We start from the raw sequence: 22,097 nt of genomic DNA on the forward strand, positions 1-22,097 counted from the left end.
GATTTTGATGCATTTTCAAATGACTGCCCTATTGCTTCAACCCAGGGGCAAAAGGGGCTCGCGGGCTGCTTGCAGCCCGCGCACAACGCACCCTCGAAGGTCGACAGCATTCCAGAATAGAAAATTTATGAATTGGGAATTTATAAGCACTTCCGATTGACTGTGGAATCGCAGTTAGCAGAAAATTATAAATGGACTTGGAATTCTAACACATTTTCTAATGACTGCCCTATTGCTTCAACCCAGGGGCAAAAGGGGCTCGCGGGCTGCTTGCAGCCCGCGCACAACGCACCAGCTAGTTTTTATATATTACTTCAATATTTTTATGAGCCGCAATTAAATAGATTAATTATTATCTAATATTCACAGATAATAAAGACTAGATTAAATTATATACGTTTAAGACAGCGATATCGTACAGATTAATATTAATATATTCGCATTGTAAATGGTAATTTCTCTCAAGGCTGTGGAAAGTGTATTATGTGCTGGATTTGAATTTGAAATCTTTGAAATATCTCGCTTACAATATTTGTTTGTGACGCACTCTCGTTATCCCAGATTTACTTAATTTATGAACAGTGAAAATGACAAGATGTTTGATTTAAATTTATAATTAAATCTGTTATGAAGTGTACATAATAAGAATTATAATGTATTAATACGTAATTCGAAAAAATAAAAATGTGCTAAGATTTTCAAAATGTGTTATAAATTTATCTATATCAAAAATAAAGGAGTGTTTCTTCCAAACGTAAGCTTTGCATGACTTGTAATACTGGGTTCTTCAGGCATTTCAGTATAACATGATGATTATCCAACACAAGTAATACTAATATAATCACACAAACCTTGTAAAGTCCTTCTTGTAGCCAACAACAGCTCAGCAATAGGCCTGGTGGCGGCTGCTATTTTGTCCTCCGCGTTCCTTCGTAAAGTGGTACGTAAGGAATCTTCTCTCCCCCGACCGCAACATTGACTTCCGCAAATGAGACCTATGAAAAGAAAAACCACAAAAAAATAACTCAACATATAATTTTTTCCAGACAAATTATGATAAAACTTAAAGGAAACCAATTTGATGGTATTAGATAATAGATTAATCAGTCAATTAAAACTTTACAATTCTTGCGAGATCAGAATATTCAAGAGTTAAACTACTAACTAAGAAAGCATGCATCTATTAGTCTAAAATGCGGTGCAGCAATATTGCAAATTTGCATTGCAATTTGTTCCTGCACAGAAGATATTAATTTCCGACGTAGAAATGTGAACGCTGACATTTATTAACTTTTCATATGCTTTGGACAAATACAACAAAGTAATAACATTTTATTGCAGTAAAGAAAGACTTATAGAGGCGACATCTTAACCGTAAATATTGTATAACCCTCTTAACACTATTCGATCACAATCGGGTGTGTACACTTGTATGTGTTCGTTGAGAATTGCGAAGGTGATTAAAGTGGTATTTAAGTAGTCTGTATTACAAGCAACATTGTTTCCCTTTTACAATTCATTATAAACAGTTTTTCTATTCTGGACTCTATCTGATCTACGACCTTAAAAATATATCCACAATTTACTAATTAATAGTTTCTACATGTAACGGAAAAAGTTTGCTAATACTGTAAAATATTTTCTAATAACATTCCACATTATGATAAAAATAAAACTTTATCCTAATCACAAAGCCATGGACTCTCATGTGCTTCTAAAAGTAATATATTCAGGTAAAACAAAGTGTAAATTACATTTAAGTGAGGTCACGCTGACGTAATGACAGGTCCCATTGTTGACGAGGGTCCAACCCACATTTATTGGACAATACACTAAGTACATTTTGAAGAAACTTACCCTTGCCGGTAACAGGTTGAATTTAATACGAGTTACGGATTGTTTACCGTAAGTCAAATTAACAACTAAAATATGTATTATAGTTGAAGAAACAGTTTGTTTTGTTTGCGAACTTCAATTTAACCTTATTTTTTTGTGCAGAACTACGGTCTAAAATTCGATATTCCATAAAAATCGAAACTAATCCATGAATGAGACATGGCAATAGAAACAGGATAACTTGATTTTGTATTTATAGAATCCCGAGTCTCTTCATACGTTTCTTTTATTACTATTTGTAGATATATCAGGTTCATAACATCAATATCTGCACAGATTCTTAGAGATCTTATAAAGATTTTGTTGCATACTTCAATGCAATAAAATATTCGCATATTTCTAAATAAAAAAAAGAATAAAGCTATTGATATAATAAATAATCCTGTAAAGACTTTAAATATACTTTAAATATAAACTAGACGTGTTTTATTTAATACAATTTAATAAAGGTTAGATATAGGAGAACGTATAAATTACCCTCATGCAGTGCAGAAATATCGCTTCTAGTCTAATAAATAATACGATATGATGTCACCATATGTGGTAGAGCAAAATATGAACGTAAATGATCTGTAACATCCATTAAAGCCAAAGATGCGTGGTTCCGAAATAATACATTCTATAAATAGCATATTATGTCTACTTAAAGAAGTTTGTTTCTAAAATGTTGTTGTTAAAATTGTGTTGAATTTTTTGGAATTGAATAACAGTATCTAACGAAATCTTCAATTTCTTTCATAAAGTCTAGAAACATTTAAAGCAACAGCTATTAATTATGAAACTTATAAAATGTAGGTACAGATTAATTGAACAATATGTTCTTTTGGTTAAAATCAAAGAAACGAGTTAAAATCGCATACGCAAACTGTCTTTCCAAACAAATCAACGCGCTAGTCTCTCCATCGTCTTTGATATGTGCTCTATAATACGGTATGTTGATGTATGATATATTAGATGTAGACAGTATAATACAGGATATGTCATCGTTCAGTCATGAAACGTTTGGCACCGTCGCCGAGTGAACGCTCGCACGCGCCCAAGGCCGGACCCGCGCAGACATCGCGGAGTCCGCAAAAACTATTTTTATATCTCTTTTTGTTTAAATCGTAACGTGATGCAATTACTGAAAGCATTTTTAAAGAGTATTCGAGTACTTTTTATCTCGTTTTCAAGCGACAGGTGGCTAAATAAGATTAAACACGTTCGCGGCGAACCACTAACTTGAAGTCTTGAAGAGGGGACATGGTATTTTTATATGGCTGGTAAGGTCAGTGGCGTAGCGTGGGTATCGGCTGCCCGGGGCGGAAGACAATTTTGCCGCCCTCTTAATTAGGTATTTAAATTAATGTATACTATACCTACATTCTATACATTGAACCCTAATTTTAAGTAGGTAATAGTACCTACTTAAAATTAGGGTTCACCTCGACAATCGACATGATTAAATAATTAGTAAATTGAATATAAAATGAAAATCAATTTTTAATTATTCACACAGTTGAATGTAGGTACACACTACTGACACGTAGCGGAAAATTCAAATTTTCACAAAGTTATCCAATTATTTCATAACCACTACACGTACTTATTTGCACAAAAATCACATTTACGAAACAGTGTGAACTTAACAACTGAAGATCCATGAATAAAACTTTCTTTGAATTGTCAAAGCATCACGTACTTTCTTAAAGGGACGTAGTAAACAATATTGAACTTAATATATATGTAATAGAAGTCATTCTCGCTGATTACTTCTAATGTGTAATGATATGATAAGTCATAAACAATCCAAGCATAAAATAAAATACGGGGAATCCCCGCAAATCAGTATAGACGGTGTTGCCATTCGCTACAAAATATCATTCAAAGAAAGGGGATTCCCTGAATTCGTCACAGAATAAGTAATGAAAAATTCCAAGCTCTTTTCAATCGTTCCTAATTTATAGTTGCGTTAAAAATATGAAATGGTTCAAATAGTTACTGTGAAATTTTGCCGCCCTCTAAAAAGTGCCGCCCGGGGCGGGCCGCCCCCCGCGCCCCCACTACGCTACGCCACTGGGTAAGGTGAAAATTTGAGTTAAAATTATCATCCACAATAATTTTTGCGTAGAAAATCTGCGATTTTTGCGAATTAAATATAATATAATTATGTAAGTAGATATTTCTTAAAATGAAAACGTCAACACATTCTACTTACAAATAGAAGACCTAACTTTACGCACACCTTTTATGAACCTAAAAGTGGAGTAGGTATAATGAACCTGTTTTAAAGCGCAATCAGGTAAATTAGCATCGGCATTTTGAGATAACATCAAATGAAGGAATAATAAGTGTCCCCAAATGCAGTATTACAATATAAATAGGACGACCGACATCCGCTACTTTGTACTTTACGACTTCTAAACGACCTTTGAACGTGCCGGTATTTGCATAAACGAAATATTTTTACTGCCATTCTTACTAAACATAATGTATTTTTATTTAATTGCCTCGTTAAGCCTACACCACTCACATTCTGAATGTTTTCAATAAAGCTAAATGTTGTAAACGCATGATTCAATCGTGATTCAAACGGAAAGAGGCGTATAAAATCCAATGCGTATAATTATTTCTCACGATTTCCAATAAATGCGCTGCTACAATCCGGAAATCCTTTGATATAGTGGCGATATTTCAGTATTTTCTTTGATAACAAAATATTCTGTATGGGATAAAATGTAAGCTTTTGTTTGTAAAAACTCGAAATAGCTCGTTCACCGAACGTTAGTGGAGGTTAAGGGTGCTTACAGAAATATTGGATTAGTACCAGCCGAGTGTATTAAATAAGCAAAGCACTATCGAATATACACGAGATGAAAGAGCTCGTACAGATAGCCGAACAACAATAAACTTATCCTGTCTCTGTGTACGATATTGATCAAATAGTTAATATAAATAAACTCGATTGTACTAAAAACAGTAGCTGATGTATATTGATTAGTACTAATACATAGTTAAATAACTATTGTTATTTTAAATGAAATATATGGAAAAGCGAAGGTCTATGTTATATTTTTTTTGTAAATAAAGAAAATACATAATATGCGATGCGCGCAGAATTGTATGATATACCATATAAAACAATTTCTACCGTTCAAGACTGAAGAAAGAAAAGAAAATGAGTGAATAAATAATGTCACGTATTTTTCTCCTTGACATTGTCTGATTATGCTTGATACGAAGATCGGGATGTGAGCTCTGAAGAAAAGGAAGTAATATAGCTGTAACATCTGCAATTTCATACTTGTATGTATAGATGTCGGTAATATTATGTGCTGCGAACAAGCTGGTATGTTATAATTTTAGTTGACAATTTACGGCAGATGTTTCTTTTTCTATTAAAATACATATAGTTTCTACACAGATATATCTACTAACAACAAAACTGTAATCAAGATCTTAGTTAAGTAATGAAATGATTTTCTTTTTTCAGCTAAAAAAATAATTGTAAAAAAAATAAAAAAAAATAATTTGAATTTTCTTTGAAATCGTTGAATATAAATTCATACTCGTATGTTAATCCTGAACTATGTACAAATGTGAAAAGCGGGTCATTATATTATTTTTAAAATTTTCTTGCGAACTTTTAGCGCTATAAAGCGTTGTCACGGAAATAGACTGAATAAACTGTTTCATAAAGTAGCTTAGCGAGAAATATAATTAAGTCTGCGTAAATTGTTAATTTTCGTTTGCGAAATGGTTTTAAGATTGAATAGTGGGTATTTAAACGTATACATAATTTCCTTTTGAGAAAAATATACTTTTAAACATTTTAGATTGAATTAAAATTTATTAATTTAGTTACAATTGTCACATTTCATACTTTAAACTATTTATTTTTTATTTTTGTTACCTTCTCACTCCATTTTCATAGTTTTCGTATCTCATACATTTTTTACAGAAAACTAACTTTTCAACCACACCATGTCTAATTGCTTTTCACTTTTTTACGAACACAGTCACTTTTATTCCCTTCAGTAATATTTTATTTAATTAAGAAAACGATTAACTTTTTCCCATATCAAATAAAACTTCATCCCCATACGCGTTTAGTGTTCACGCGGCAACAACGTTTTTTTTTCTGTAGCACCACAGATTATAGAACACTATACTAGGTTAGCACAGATAATATAATACTATATTACAGATAATATAGAAGTAGATACCTAAAAGATATGTTTGTTTAACTTGCATGACACACATGATATTGCGTTTGCGTACTTTGTACTATATTATGCTATTATTAATAATATCTAGAATATTGATAAACTTAAATCAATTACATTTAATGATAATTGAAAATAACACCTATTGACATGATGATTATAGACCCTTGAACCGTGACATTAGTAATCGTAAAAAATAGGATTTCCATATAGATAATCTTAAAGATTATAAATCCGTATTAACGTAACGTATAACGTAACAATAATTATAAAACTATTTTTAGTATAAAATAATTGTACATAACGCCAAGCGACACTTTTGATTTCTAAGCGAATAAAAAGTAACTTTAAAACTAAACGAGTCTCGGAGGAAAGAGGTCACTACAGCGAAGGCGTATAAGTATCATTATAAAAACGTGTGGGCAAACGAAACCGAGAGTTTAACTCTTTATATAGGCAGTTCCCTTAATTAGAGTCGAACCCACTTGCATTGCGTAAGGTATTACCATATTCATACGGGTCCTAATACTTTGCATTTCATAGACTTACGTTATATTTTTAATTAATGACAGCCCGCGGCAGGTTTATTTAGTGGTAAAAATAAACCTAATTAAAACATACTTATAATCCAATTTCATACCAAATTTTTGTCAATTTTCATCAAAAATTGCACTTTAATTAATTACCACACACACGCACACGTACACAAACTTTCTTCTTCTTTTTTCAAATGGTAACTTTTAAATGTGATAAAATAATTTAACATCACTCAGATTAATAAACGATAATTTAATAAGATACATAGCTATAAACCATAGTCCAAAGAGATGATAGAGATACATAATCTATACAGATAAATAATTAATTAATCATAGAGATGCAACAGTAACATGTAAACAGAGTAATTTAATTGTATGATGGATAGCAACAACCAATGCAAGCATAAAGCAAATTATACGTTTGATTGATCTTTAAATAAAATATTATATTATTTAGTTATTCGCCAACCAGAACAAAAAGTTATACTATTTTCTTAACATAACACTACCTCCCTTTTTAAAATTAATATTAAAAATTTAGTAGTGTCACAGCATATGTCATAAGATTACCGTAAACATAAAAATAAGCAATAGATAGTTAACTAAACTAACATAATAAATGTTTAACTTCACATAAATGTGAGTTAGATGTTATACGTGGGCAAATTAAAACTTCGCCAAAATGTTCCAGCCATATTGTGCTTAAGATTTGCATTTCAGAAGAACATGCAGAGCATCTTTCTTACAAAAAGTGAGTTCATTAGCTGTTATATTCAACGTCTTACGTCTCTAACTAGGAGTCAAGAGGCAGGTTCAAGCGCTCTTTGGAGCGGCGATGCTGGATTAAACCCGCTTTACAAGACTATTCCGAGATCTGTATCTTTGTGTGTAGATAATTATAACTAGGATAAGGGACAAGGGTACGGATCCCCTTGAAGTCCTTACAACTTCTATAACGAATATTATTGAGGTTATATGAAACTTTGGATTAAGGGTCTGTAATCTTGGCACGTAATCATTTTGTCTGAATATTAATCTAGACTCTATTTGGATAATATATACATGTGATATTTATTTAAACTAGCTTTCCACCCGCAGCTTCGCCCGCGCAGTCATAGAAAAACCCGCATAGATCCCGTTCCCGTGGGATTTCCGGGATAAAACCTATCCTATTTTCCGGGATAAAAAGTAGCCTATGTCCTTTCTCGGGTATCAAAATATCTCCATACCAAATTTCATGCAAATTGGTTCAGTAGTTTAGGCGTGATTGAGTAACAGACAGACAGACAGAGTTACTTTCGCATTTATAATATTAGTATGGATGTTAAATAAACGTAAATTTTAGAACACAGTGGATTTACTTATATTTTGTAGAGGAACTGGTTTGCTACATTGTAATGATTTTATATTTACAGCAACGTTTGCTGTGACATATTTTGTATTCCTAAATTGAAAATTAAAAAAATGTTCTACTTCCGAGTATGGTTAACGATTCATTTGGTAAAATGAAAGTATTATATAAGTGTCTATCTATAAATAAGTAAATCGTAATTTTTCATCAAATACGGTAATGTTAAACATTTGTTTACCTTATATAAAATTTATTCAAGTAGTGAGTATAAGCAACGACGAGCTCGCAAGAGAGCTACAAACAACAAACAAATTAAGTGTCTATAAATATTTATAAACAACGCGGACTGTAGAAATAGCTGAAGTAGCCTAGCGTAGATGGAGGATACTGTTTAAACTTTAAACAATATCTATAAATGGAGCTCGGTTTAAAAGTACGTATTATCGTATGTGTTTTAATGCGTTGAAATATGTACAAAACATTTCCTTGTTAACTTCATATAAACAAGTCATTTAATTTCACATGAAAAAATCGAATGGCCTAAAATAGTCTATAAACGACCTTAAATTAAATTAAATTCAGCCCTAATACTAGCAATTATAATTATTGCTATTATATCAGTAGAAATCCGTATCAATGTTGGATTTTTCATTGATCAAAAGTGGAAAGGAAACTGGGAACTCAAACTGAAATGAACCAATTAAGATACGTAGTTAACATGGTGTTTATTTATTAGAACACTTTAAATGCCAATTTTAACAGTTTTAGCTCATTAATTATGTATTACTATGTAGGTTAGTTAGGTTTTCACATGAAACTTCCGCAATAAAGAGAAGTGGATGAAGATTAGCTTTCATTGGAATGCACCTTCTACATTGTAAATAGTGTGACACTATGCGGGCATTCCGTCTTAATGGAAAATTAGCGTTTTAATATGTACAATAACATTACTTCCTTTTCCTTATTTATTTTATTGAAATGGTTAAGATTTAAGTGATTGTTTTGATGTCAATGCATAAAAATGCTTAGAGTATTTATTACTGTAATATTATTATATACTATCGGAACATCTATAGCAAAGCGGGAATTAAAAAACTGTACGTAAGTATATGTATATCTATACCAGCTTATACCCGACACATCTGACCCCATCTTAAAAGATTTTTTCTGATAAATCATTAATTGAATATGTGATAAGTTTGACTTATTTTATTTTGGAAAATGAATAACGATTATTTGCATCAAAACGTAAAATATAAACCAACGTTTAATAGTTATACCGACCTTATTTATTACAGAATATAATTTTATTATAGTTTAACATAATATTCTCCGATAGCATGTAATATAATATTTATTGATTGATAGAATATTCGCCGGCGATACCGGAATGTGCTCTGACAAAAATCGTGCCCGCATAGGCCTTGAGATATTGCTTTACATCCATTTAAGTATGAACAATTAATTTACCAAACAATACGTAATAAATTTATGCTTTAATATTTCTCGATCATTCAGTTATCGAATTTCATGCAGGTCATTCATTGACATCCACGATTAATACAATGTTATTAACATCGCTTTAGACACTTTGTAATATTAAGAAATTGTAAAAGTCCTTGTTTCTAGGATACTGACCAGACTAAGACAAAGTATTAAAGTAAATTGCTTACAATCCGTACTATATACATAATCTAATCTAATAAAGACCGCGGATCCTAATTCAATACAAATATATTTAAAGTTTTGAGCTCATCTCTTCTGAGGTAAGCCACAGACGAAAGTTCTAGTGGAATACCCATATCCCTGGTGGATATATTAATAGCCTGATGATGAATAAATTAACACTCGATTAACCCACACTGCCGTGGGTTAATGGAGCCTATCTGAAATTAGAGACTTCTCCGTTTACTAAATCAATATTATATTATTTCAGTTGATGGAACTCGAGTTAATAAAAAAGAAAACAATATAGGGATAAATTTGGCTTACTGTCTAATGTGATTGTCGTAATATGGATATTATCCATTATTGTATTATCTATTCAGTTTTGATTGGATAACGAAAATATTGTGGTATAAAAAGCTCATTTTAATTAGGATTTTCTTATCATCCAATGAAGCAAAATATGTTTATTTGAAAGCGACTTGCTTAAAGTTATAACTATTTTGATTTAATTTTTTTTTTCATTTGTAGCTCTCCATAATATTTTAATTACAAGTCATTCAGCTAATTTCAAATACATATTATGTCTTAACCAATATTTTTCACAAGCGAAGATTAAAATTTACAAGCGACTGTAACATAATAAGACATTTAAATTATTACTTAATATTAAATTTGAAGTCTGTTCAAGAAGAGAATAAACAAAGATTAGGATGATATTGTACATATTTACAGAAGCAAGGTATATTTAGAGCTAAGCTGACTGAAATTGCAATAAGGCGGTCCACAAACAAGTAATTCAGTCGCTACGTTAGCGTAGGGCTGCCACTTCATTATATCATAATATAATATATTTAAAAAAAAAGAATAACAATTTTAGTATCTACGAAATCTTTAAGCCCATGGAATTCACCAATAAACTATTCATTAAAAAGAATAAGTACATACTTACGTTTAGGAAAGATATTAAATGAAAACAGTAAACAGTCCAAACAAGGTTAATTAATGTCGGCTAATCGGTCTAGATACTAGAGGGAATTAAATAGATAATTCGAAACCTACATACTAAACTTGATTAGGAATACCACGTTAATAGGATTAGCATGGAAACAGTATTAAATACATGAAATCTATATAATCATGAACTCATTTGTTAATTCCAATCTCCTAATAACCTATAGCATAGGACTAGTATACTGTGTAGTATTATATTATCTGTGCTATAACTAAGTTGAGCTACAACTAATGCATTATTAGTTTGTAATGTTCGGTAGTAACATAAGAAATAAGAGCATTTTCATAGTGGCAACCCTAAAATCATGGGATTTCGCGTAATATTCTTTAACAACAGCAACATTCGGTAACAACATTATCATTACGGAAGGATTTCACTAACCATATTACTGCGACGTGTAATGGCACTGCTATTAACTTCTCTTTGTTGTAACTTGTAAGTACACGTTTGTTGCATTAAACTTCTTTTGTTGGGAAGTTCGGTCAAAATGCACTCGAATAAGTTTTTAACTGGTAGAGCCAAGTTTTATTTAAATTCAGAATGTTTTATAGTGCATTACTAAATAAAGTTAGGAAAATTGAAAAGCACAAATTCCTAGTCGTATCTTATATATGTATCACTGACACTATACATTATTATATTACATTTTTGAAGAAGTGTCGAAATAATTTACTTCGAGAGAAAAAAATTGCTAGTTTTTCTTTCAACTAACTACAATGAATTAGTTTATCAATTTTCTGCGTTCATTTCTCTCTTTTAATTTTTAATACGTATTTATTACATTAAACTACTTCAATATACTATTTAGCATTTAGAAATGTTAGTGCATGCGGCATGTCAACAAGAATGCATCGTGTATAAGCTAATGCAAGCGCAATATTAACCGCTTATCTTGTTGCAATTATCTTATCAGAGAATATCTCGAGAATTGCTTTGTAAGATAAACTTACTTGTTCTAATTTCAATAAAACGGTCGTGTTAGTAGAAAATGCAAATATAATCTTTAAACTTTTAAAGTATTTTGGTATTGAGTTTGCATTTGTTACTAACAAACAATAGAACGTCTACAAACAAAGAGGGATAATATTAAATTTCCAAAAAGTCTTAATTTTTTGACATGACAAAATGCGGGCCGAAACACGAAATAAAGCCCTCAGCGGCGACTGACAAAAGTATTATATCAAATATCCCTTTATGTATATTTACGACGTAATCTGAAACGTGTCCTCGGTGCGTCGCATGTCAATGTACGCTTAAAGTGCAAATGCAATTTTTTCGTGAACCAGACCGGTCGGTACGCACTCAACACTGCGTGTCAGCAGACGAGACATATTATTATATACGTTTAGGACGGTTGCTAACGATACCAATTAATATGTAAAAGGTTTTATTGGCCAGTAAGAAAATACAATTTTTTTGAAAGAAGAAATGAGAAGATGAGTAATGTGCGAAAATTTAAAGTCGATTCTATAAAGGAAATTGACTTTTGATATAGGAACCTAGTTAAATAATGCTAATGTTATTTTCCTGGTATAAAAACAAGTTTACATATCGGTTAAATTGAAATTAATGAACGTTTACTTTTAATTTTAAGCTAATTAAATGAAACTAACTGGAAGTGAAAAATGCAATAACGAAGCAACAAACAAATTATGCGAGCTCGTCCGAACCGTATATTTGAACTGAGTTTAAATTTTACTTTTTATTTTTTGGACGATGCATCGATAGCCTTATACGTAATTTGAAATGAAGGTGTAATAAGAAACCATTACGTAGCGAAATGCGAGTAAAAAGAATTTCGTAATTAAGCTGTTTTTATTGCCTCCTAATTTATATATTACATTTGAGCGTGCGCTGTTATTTTGATGAACCAAATGCGTAAATAATTATAAGCTGCCTTTGATTATGACATGTGCGGTGTTTTGTTTTAAAGCACCTACATCTATATCATCTGCACACATAATGGGTATTTTATTCATCAATTCGAAGCCTTTACTGACCTTAAAGTCCTCACAAAGCCGTGCAAAATTAAATTCCTTTCCACACTTCGCTGTTTACTAAAATTGTACATAAAGGGCTATGGAATTAATTACAGGGAATAACCAGGACGCAATTTTGTATAATCTTTTAATACCTTTAATGTGGATAAATCTTTATACGTTGCTGTAACAATGCAAGGTTTATAAGGAAAAAACATGCGATTAAATTATAAGAAATTTACATAACACGACTTGTTAAAAAATACGATTATCATCAGTAAACATATGTAGATTGTAGACATGACCCATTGCGTGTTTCATGGATAAATATTATACACATTTCTCTTCAAAAGTTATTCTTGAATTTCTGTACTAATTGTTATTTATGGCTTTTTAATATAATTGTGCAGTGAAGATGAAAACTTGAGATAATATCATCAAAATCAGACAATGAGACAACAATAAATTGCGTTCCAAATCAATTACGAGAACGAACGAAGGTTTATAATTAATTAGAATTCGATGAAATTATACAGTTTCAAATAAATTCTATTTTAGTTAGGCTTTGTCGTGTTGCAAAATTCCACAACAAAAAGCTTTCAACTGGTTTTCCTTATAAAAGATAACATAACAAAGCAAACAATACGATCAAATACATTTGTATAGCCGGTAATGTGATGATGAAGCCGGATTAGAAAGAGAGCAGTGATGTGGCAGGTTATCGACGGTCGATAAGCCTAATGTAATGGATGAGTCGATGAGAAATGTTTCCTAAGTGAATTGATGTAATAACTGGCTTTGATGCGATGCTAGATAAAAATAACGCTGAAAATACCCTTCCTGGGATATTGGCTTGTTACGAAATCTAGGGCTGTGAACCCATACATCATTATTCGATTACACACCTTGCTTTATAGTGATATAATGGACAGTAATTATTGTAAGTACAATTTTTCCTACTTTTTTGTCTGAATGGAAAAGTTGCTTCACAGTTCACACATATCTTTATAATAGATATTAAATATTAATTAATCTCTATATATGAAAATGAATCCTTATTCCCATGGTCATGGCATCAGGCCTGAATAGCTCGACTATTTTTGATAATTCCCTTTTAATGTCTTCGTTATTGTAAGGAGACGAGTCTTATGAAAGAAAAACAAAAGAGAAATCAACGGCTATTGAAACTTCACGGGCTGGACAATCCGCACGAAGACAGAACGTTTTAATCATTCTATCTGTTCACTTGTTAAAAAAAACTAGCTTTATTCGACAAAACTATATAATTCTTACCACTTTATTTCTTCTGAAACTTTTTATTTTGGAAATAACCTGCCAAGAAATTACACAACAATAAAATTATTAATACGTTCGTATATTTTATTGCATTCTCAGTGACATCGTAGCGGTATCCCGCCCACAGTACAAAAGAATGTAAACAAATTTCAACACATTCAAATAATTTATATTGTTGTTGAAATTTATAGCTTGTGATCATGATAGTTATTATAACATTAATATTAAAGTTTCATCAAACGCTTAGTACGAATTAACCTTTTACCTCTGTCTCATTCATAATCTTGACTATTTTAGTCTCGTAGTTTGTGCAGATCTTACCTGTAAAAGAAAAATATCATTAGCATTCGATTTTCAATATAGCTCATTTTTAAATCATCACTCTAAACTAATATTTATATTGTAGATAAAATATATACATATATAGTATAAACAACATTTATATTGTAGCACTTTTGTACACATAAACAACTTATTTCAGTCAATTACGTTCAAATTACGTTATAACTTACAAGAAAGGAAAGCTTTTCTATCAATTACTAATGTTGTTGTATGCGCCTAGAAAATCATTGCCAATTCTTTTAATTCCCACTTATTTTGCCTCTGCGTTTCATTCTTTTAATTTCCACTATGCTTTAGCTCAGAAAACCATTAACTATATTGAACTTCAAATCTTATTGCATTGCGTGGTATAAATCGTGCTCAGTAGCAGGGGGCAGACAGTATGGCGATGGCTAATTCCAACCCACGCACGCATTCGCACCCTCGTGGCTCGTACATGCATTATTTCAAGAGTATTACACATGTGAAACACGAAACTTCGCACTTTATAAACAACCACTGCTGACGGCTCTGCAGTTGACTCATGTTGAATTTTTATTCGCTAAGTCGAACGGCTTTTGTCGAACGTGGTAAACAAATGGCACATAAATGAACAGAATTTATACCTTTTAATAAATTAGAAACTTTGTAAATAAGAATTATAGGTATATCAGTCATCCATCGTTAAAGAAGACCTTGATAGAGATCTTGAATAATATTATTTTTTATGCAGGTATTATGTCCAAATGCCCAAAAATATTCAAAACATTTAATCTCGTTTAAATTAAGTTTAAATCTACAGACAGTTTTAATAACAACTTTTTTTATTATTTAAATAACACCTACATATAAAATTACTTACATTACATAAAGGCTTTAATAATAAATATGAATTATTTATAGGTGGTTTATCAGCGTACCGCATCACTCGCCGGCGTATTGCACATTACACGTACATTATACATACGTTAATCATATTAATCAGATTCCACAAAACTCAACATATGCATTCAAGTACATATATTATCAATGCAATATAAATCTAACAATGCACGTTTTCCTCATTTTGTACAGATTAAACCCAAATATGAGCATTATGTTAACGTATTGGTAAAATATTGTGAATTCAAAGCCGCGAGATCTCTGCTGATTTATGCACCTGCAACATTCTTGATATTTACGATAGATAGGAATATTTATTGCTAAATAACGAAAGGTCTCTTTGTTGCACATTTTAATAGTTGCTATAAAATAACTTTTCTGTATAAAACAAGATTATTTTCATCACTGATTGTCATTGTTTACCTCACCTGAACTGCAGCATTCCGTATTTATTTTTCGATTAAATTGAATATATAGCGATTTGTATCCACATACAATGTCCACACATTTCCATACTAAATTGTACGTGATGGTGGGTACTCATCAAACGTTGGACAATACAAAAAATAAAAGATAGTATGCTTTTGTTGTCTTGCACTGCAGTCTGCATACCTTTGCCTCCCGATTTGACAATAAAAATTATAAACTAAATTGATGTACACAATCCACACTTGTAACTAAGAGAAATACCATCGCATAACACTCAGTAACAAAGCCAACATCAAAGAATGTTGAAACATATCTCCGAAGTATAACAATACAAATTCCTCGGACGTCTCGTGTCGGGAACGCGAACGGAGATTCGTTACTTCTTTTTACATATTTCGTAAAGAACTGCGTATCGCGCACTCACTTGACAGGCGGCTTTTTTTGATGATCGATCTTCAGACAAAAAGTCTACAAAGCGACACAAAGGCACGCGGATTAGCGAAGGAGCAACGAGAGATCGGGCGTCAGGCCAAGGAACGGGTTGCGTGAGAATACGAGCTAATGTATGCGTTGGAGACAATGCCGTGCCTGCTGTAACGCCTCGTATATCTCAAACACATTTGCATACATGTCACTTAAATTACTATAGAACAACTTGTAAATAGATTATTATGTGTTGATTTTTTTGAATTAGCTGGGTGTTCGGTTATTGTCAAACATCAGTAATTTATGTTGAGTTTTATTATTTGATATGGATCGTAAAACGATGAGAAACCTGATAGTTTGCTTACAACGTGCCTATCAGTTCAATCACACCTAATATTTATGATGACGTTAAATTAAACGTCTAATCTAATTAATAGCCCAGTTTCAAACAATCTTCACGCTATTGTAAAAAAATCACATTGTTTCTTCGATTACGCAATCATGTGGTCCTCCTACCACATATACCTATAGCAAAAAATCCTGAGAATGTAATCTATTATTATTTACAGTGTTTAATAAATATAAGGCTGCTAAAATATGATGTATTGCTTATAACTTAATGTCCTAAGAAAAATATATGAGAACAACATTTGACGACAAAAATGTTTGAAATTTTGAAATAATGAAGTCGCAGACTCATTAATTACTGCGGGGTTAGATAAAATTTCATAGCGATAATAATTATTATTATACATCATTATTACCATCTGGCCCAGTAATGAAACTAAGTATAGCTGACTGTGCACGTGCAAGCACCTCGCTTCGTTAAAGCTGCGGATTTAAAATAAAACTTTTGCAGAACAATAAAAGTTGCGGTTGCACCGAAACGTCACGAATGCAATCCATGACACGCTGAAACCGTTCTTTATTCCAGTAGTTAGTGGTTAATTTCGCGTGCATAGCCATTTGAACTTCTTTCTTGGCCGATCTTCAGCTGCAGCGTTTTATTTCAATTGTCTCTGCGGGTGGATTGCCCTATTTGGAGTGCGCAAATAATTCTCGCTCGATAGAATCTGGAGTAGCGCTCATTACCAAACACTATGCCAGGTGAATGTGAATGCCGTGCACCGCTATTGAAACACCCACTTGATGACCCTTCATTTGGAGGCACGTGTTCCGAGATTAATTGTTTTTATTACCATTATAATAAAATGCTGAACAATAGACTTTTATATACAATGAAACTTCATCGAACACATTCAGAAGTGACTGCACAGTGCACAGTGTCGATATTATTAAAAGAATAATAAAACATGGGAGAATATGACACAGCGTCCCGACAATTTGAATAATTTAAATTACAGTCATCATGTGACGTCATAACGTGCCCTTATTACTGGTAAATGAGTATCAAGTGATAAGCTCAGCTTAATAAATGGTAATAAGATTAGAGCCCGCCTGTCTGATTGGGTGAACTTGTTATTACGGATCAAGTTTCTTGACGGTCAACGCAATTTTCCGCTCTGGTACCTTATGAGTAGGGCTGCTGATGTTATTTGCTTATTCCAACTGAGGATTGTTATCTAAACTGGAACCATACAAAACTTTGATAACATTAAATAAGTCCAACTTCTCTTAATAAGAATTTTGAATAAACGCAATCAAAAGATCTTAATGAATTAACTTATTGTTTTTTACTAAAAATAACATACTGTAATTAAATACGAGACTCTTAAAATGATTTTTGAGCACTTTAGTGTCAAGCAAAAAATGTAGACGTTAAAAAATGAGGGCAACACTGTTTGATTAATTGGACCGTCTGTGTCGAGGATTATGGTGGGAAAGAGAGACCGAGAAAATATATGTTAGTTACACAGAGTGATTTATATTGGAACTTGTGATATAAAGCAAACTTACGATAACATAAATAACGCTTTCAGAAAGAAAACAAAGGGAATTTAAGTATGTATTACAAATACTTGAACTATAATACAATAACACTCAATAATTTGTTTATTTTTAAAAGATTTTAATTTAAAGCTATCCAGGCTTATGTAGAAATAAATATTTTGATTGCATGAACATCCCAAAATCGCGTGATATGTATGAACACATTCCACTATCTTATTTATGCACTAAGAAGTTTCTTTTGAAAAAAAATCACCAAATTCTGTCTTGAAAAACCTTCATGCTAAATTTAATCAAATCTGAACCAGTCATCCGAGAAAACGAAACAGAAAATAAAAATAGCATTACTATACATTATTGGTTAAGCAGATACATACCTATTCTAGTGAAAATGGGAGATGGGTAAATAAACTCATTTAGAAAAAAAACAGTAGAAGCAACCCTAACCGTCTATTACCGTCTATTGAGCCAGAGCCAGACGTCCTGACGACGTTACTGTAATAAGAACCCTTTCGTTTTAACTTGCTATTACTTTAATTGATTCTTTTTTGTCCATTAACAAATACAGTTTGCTCTCGTTAAGGGCCCTTCGAATGATCCTTATTCAATGAATCAGAGCTATTGGCAAAATAAAGAACTGTGATTGATTCGTTTGAATTATTTATTTTATTATATTTATCGTATTTATGTGGATTTTACGGAGCTTTCAATCGTAATTCGCAATTTTTCTTTAACCTCACATTATCATTGTGAATTAAATAAATAAAATGTCCTTACTTTTTAAGGAAAGTATTTTATTTTATTATTCCACAAAGAGGAGAACCAAAGGCCATCCTATTCTACTGCTCATTTATTTAGGCCTATACTTAGTCAGAACAAATATTTTTAAAACAAAATAACAGATTACTATTAATATAACATATCTTTAATCAACAAAAAGGCATTCCGATATTTGATATATTTAATGTAAACACGGGTATGCAACACAAAGCCTACATGATTGAAATTGTATACTTTTATAAAATAAGCATGCACATAGTTCCAATAAATATATTGGCGTAGTAATTAACAGAAAGCTGGCGGTAATTAAAAACAAACAGGCCGGACGGTAATCGGCGGCGAATTTATTTTAACGATCTAATTTGTTATGTTAATGTGCTGATATCAGCCACTAGGGATTTCATTACTCTATTATATTTTTATTCATATGTGTACAAATATTAAATATTAAATAAGCTCAAAGAGACTCGAAATTATTACATTCTTCGCTGATATGATGAAGCATGTTTGAAAAAAAATGTTATAAAAATAATAATAAAACTAACGTTCAGGAAATTTCATAAATATTTAAGTTACTTCATGGTAGGTACAAGAGTAATAAAACACGATAAGCAATTACAGAACTAGGTTTAAAGAATCATTTAGACAAAGCTAAATGAGAGTAAATTAACAAAGTAAATAAATAATGAAACAGTCGTCCGGGCACAGCTATTCCAAAGGTAATTTTTTTTTACTCCAGAAGTGATTGGTCATTAAGTATGTGATCAGCTAGGCGCTTTTTAAATACATACATTGATTTAGCTGTTTTTATATCACTGGTGAGTTTATTATAAAATTGGGCACCTTCAAATGTAATGCATTTTTGTCCATAGCCAGTCCTGAACTCCTGACCTTCGGTATGTATAGATCCCATGTGTTGCGTCTAGAATATGTTGGTTTATTTTTTGTGAAAGTTAGTGCTGTATAAGAACAGCTATCATTGTTATACTTAATAATTCATTATTATTTATAGTTTACGATTGAATCATCATTATAAAATCCAACATCACATCGACTTACTATTTCAGTGCAAATCATCCAACTCAATGCAGATTCTTAGCGAGACACCGTTAACGAAGCGTCTACTCAACTCAAGCAAAACCTTTCATGTCTAACAATATCAGATTGTTTATATCATGCACGCAAATATATGCCGTACTGCTTTCAAATTATGAACAGATTGGAATGCAAGGGATATTATATTTGCGACATTGGATTCACGAATAGGACCCGAACTAATCAGACGCTAGCTGTGAGTGAATGCTTTTTCTAGAAAAAACTGTAAAGTACTAATAGTCCTTTTGCGTATAATTTAGAGCTAACATGAATCTGCAATGAATGAAAATTGGAAAACTCTGTGCTTAAATCAAGAATATTACCACGAAAGTTAACCCAAGAAAAATTTATTATAACTCTAAAACTATAAGGCAAATAAATATTTATTTTTATAAATCCTATTTTCAGTTTATTCTGTTCGATAAAACTAAAAGGCATATTTGCATTAAATGTTTTTATTATCTTTAATAGCACTGGTATGAAATGAATATATGAAGAATGCAGCATACAATACTTAATACGCTCATTTAACGAAATAATCCATGAAATAAAAGCGGAGCTCTAATAGGAAATAAAAAGCTACGCTGAAACTTATTGCCTTCAATTTTATGTCGCGAAGACAACAGCTGTTCTCTATCGATTCGTCATTAAGGTGACCTCAGCCGGAGGTGTCGCAGAGACATTAATATCGGATTATGAAGGAAATAATGATATAATATTAATAATATTAATCGCCTGTACAAATATATTAATGTCATCTGTATTATATGGGCGTAGCTGGTGTAGGTAATAACGAAGAAATTACTATTTTTTTTAACACGAGGTATAAAGTACTTGATAATTATAGTATAAATAAATCAATACTTTGCGTTACAAATTGTTTCAAAATATAATAAACCATATAGGTAATTATTTACGTACTTATAATTACTATCGCAAAATACCTATACATATATGAACATGCCTTTATTTTCACACAAAAGAATGCTATCTGGGATAAAGCGTGCCTGCTATAACTCTTTTATCTTAACCTTGAAGAGACAATACTTTTTCTGCCAAAACGAGCTAGTAGAGGGTTTTACCCGCCGGCGTTTCCAAACATAATTTTCGCACGAGAGCCTTGTTATTTTGTCAGTCTTTGAATGTTTGAAACTTTCGATATTCATTGTATGTTCAAATTCAAAATGTAGTACGTTCGAAACAATCCCCACAACAGCATTGGACAAAGTAAATCACTTCAGTGTAGTCTCATGCCCGCATAATATATCCGTACACAAGCTTAGCGGTGAGAATATATCTAGAGGTGCCACTAACCGTAAAGGCTTATTAAATGTTTACGAGCGCCGTAATACTGTCGACGTTTTACCGCTAATGCTATGAAGAAATGATCGTCCTATAAGCTACATTAATTTACATTACGTATGAAGTTTTACGCTGTTCAATAAAACTCTATTTAAGTACGCTATAAAAGCGAAATTCATTGTTACGAAACTTTTTTTTTACGGATTAGTGCGTCTGCCGAGCGAGGACGACATTTTTTGATGTTACCACCCGCCGAAATGTTCTTTATGCTGTCGGTTATGAATCTTTATGTGCCTATATAACTAAGACCAACTACTGTATAAGAAGATAAAATAAACAAATGAATAATACAAAAGCAGAAGATGAAACGATATTTTGTTTAATTGATTGTTTATAATGACAAAGGCGATTCTGAAAGCAATGCAAAAAATTCAATTATGGAACTCGATTTCTCATCAAATTGTAAATCAAAGTACGCTCACGATGACATTCCAGCGCTACAATGCTAGCTTATTTTCTATACAAATGCTAATGAGGATGAAATTGCAGCGCTGTAGCGGTTCAAGTCGACATCACAAATGATGTCTAATCATACGGAGTTATACGCGACCACGTACTAGTTAATAGTTCAACTGTATTCGTGATTATGGTTACGATGTATTATTGAGTCAATTTTATGCGGTAAGGAATTTCAGCCTAAATAACGGTAATGTTAAAACTTTGTCATCTACAAAAATATGGTAATGACAAGCGACAGCCGCCTACGAAATGGCTACTGAATGATGGTTTAAGAAAACTTAGAATATAACACTGAAAGTGTCATAAAAATATTTTCCTTCTGTAATTCATAAATTCAATGTTTTCGTTTTAAAACAAATAAGAATATCTAATATTTTTCCATATATACAAACCTGTTTCCAATAAAATAAATAACAAACAATCCACGGCAAAACACATACGTATAAGCTATAAGCTGGCAATATTTCACATGACGGCAAACCTTCTACG

The 22,097-nt window shown here is 31.8% G+C and overlaps 1 protein-coding gene across 1 annotated transcript in view; it reads right to left on the reverse strand.

Annotated features, from left to right (window-relative positions):
- dally (division abnormally delayed protein) overlaps nt 1–22,097 on the reverse strand; it is a 94,715-nt gene that overhangs the window by 38,017 nt on the left and 34,601 nt on the right. Inside the window, exon 2 of the mRNA XM_089714747.1 lies at nt 852–995. Within this exon, the coding sequence (XP_089570873.1) occupies nt 852–995 (144 nt within the window). The remainder of the gene's footprint in view (nt 1–851; nt 996–22,097) is intronic.

This window comes from Colias philodice, chromosome 3 (genome assembly GCF_061535455.1).
Source record: "Colias philodice isolate Cphi_HAF_F1 chromosome 3, ilColPhil1 Martin Lab GWU primary, whole genome shotgun sequence".
NCBI lineage: Eukaryota > Metazoa > Arthropoda > Insecta > Lepidoptera > Pieridae > Colias > Colias philodice.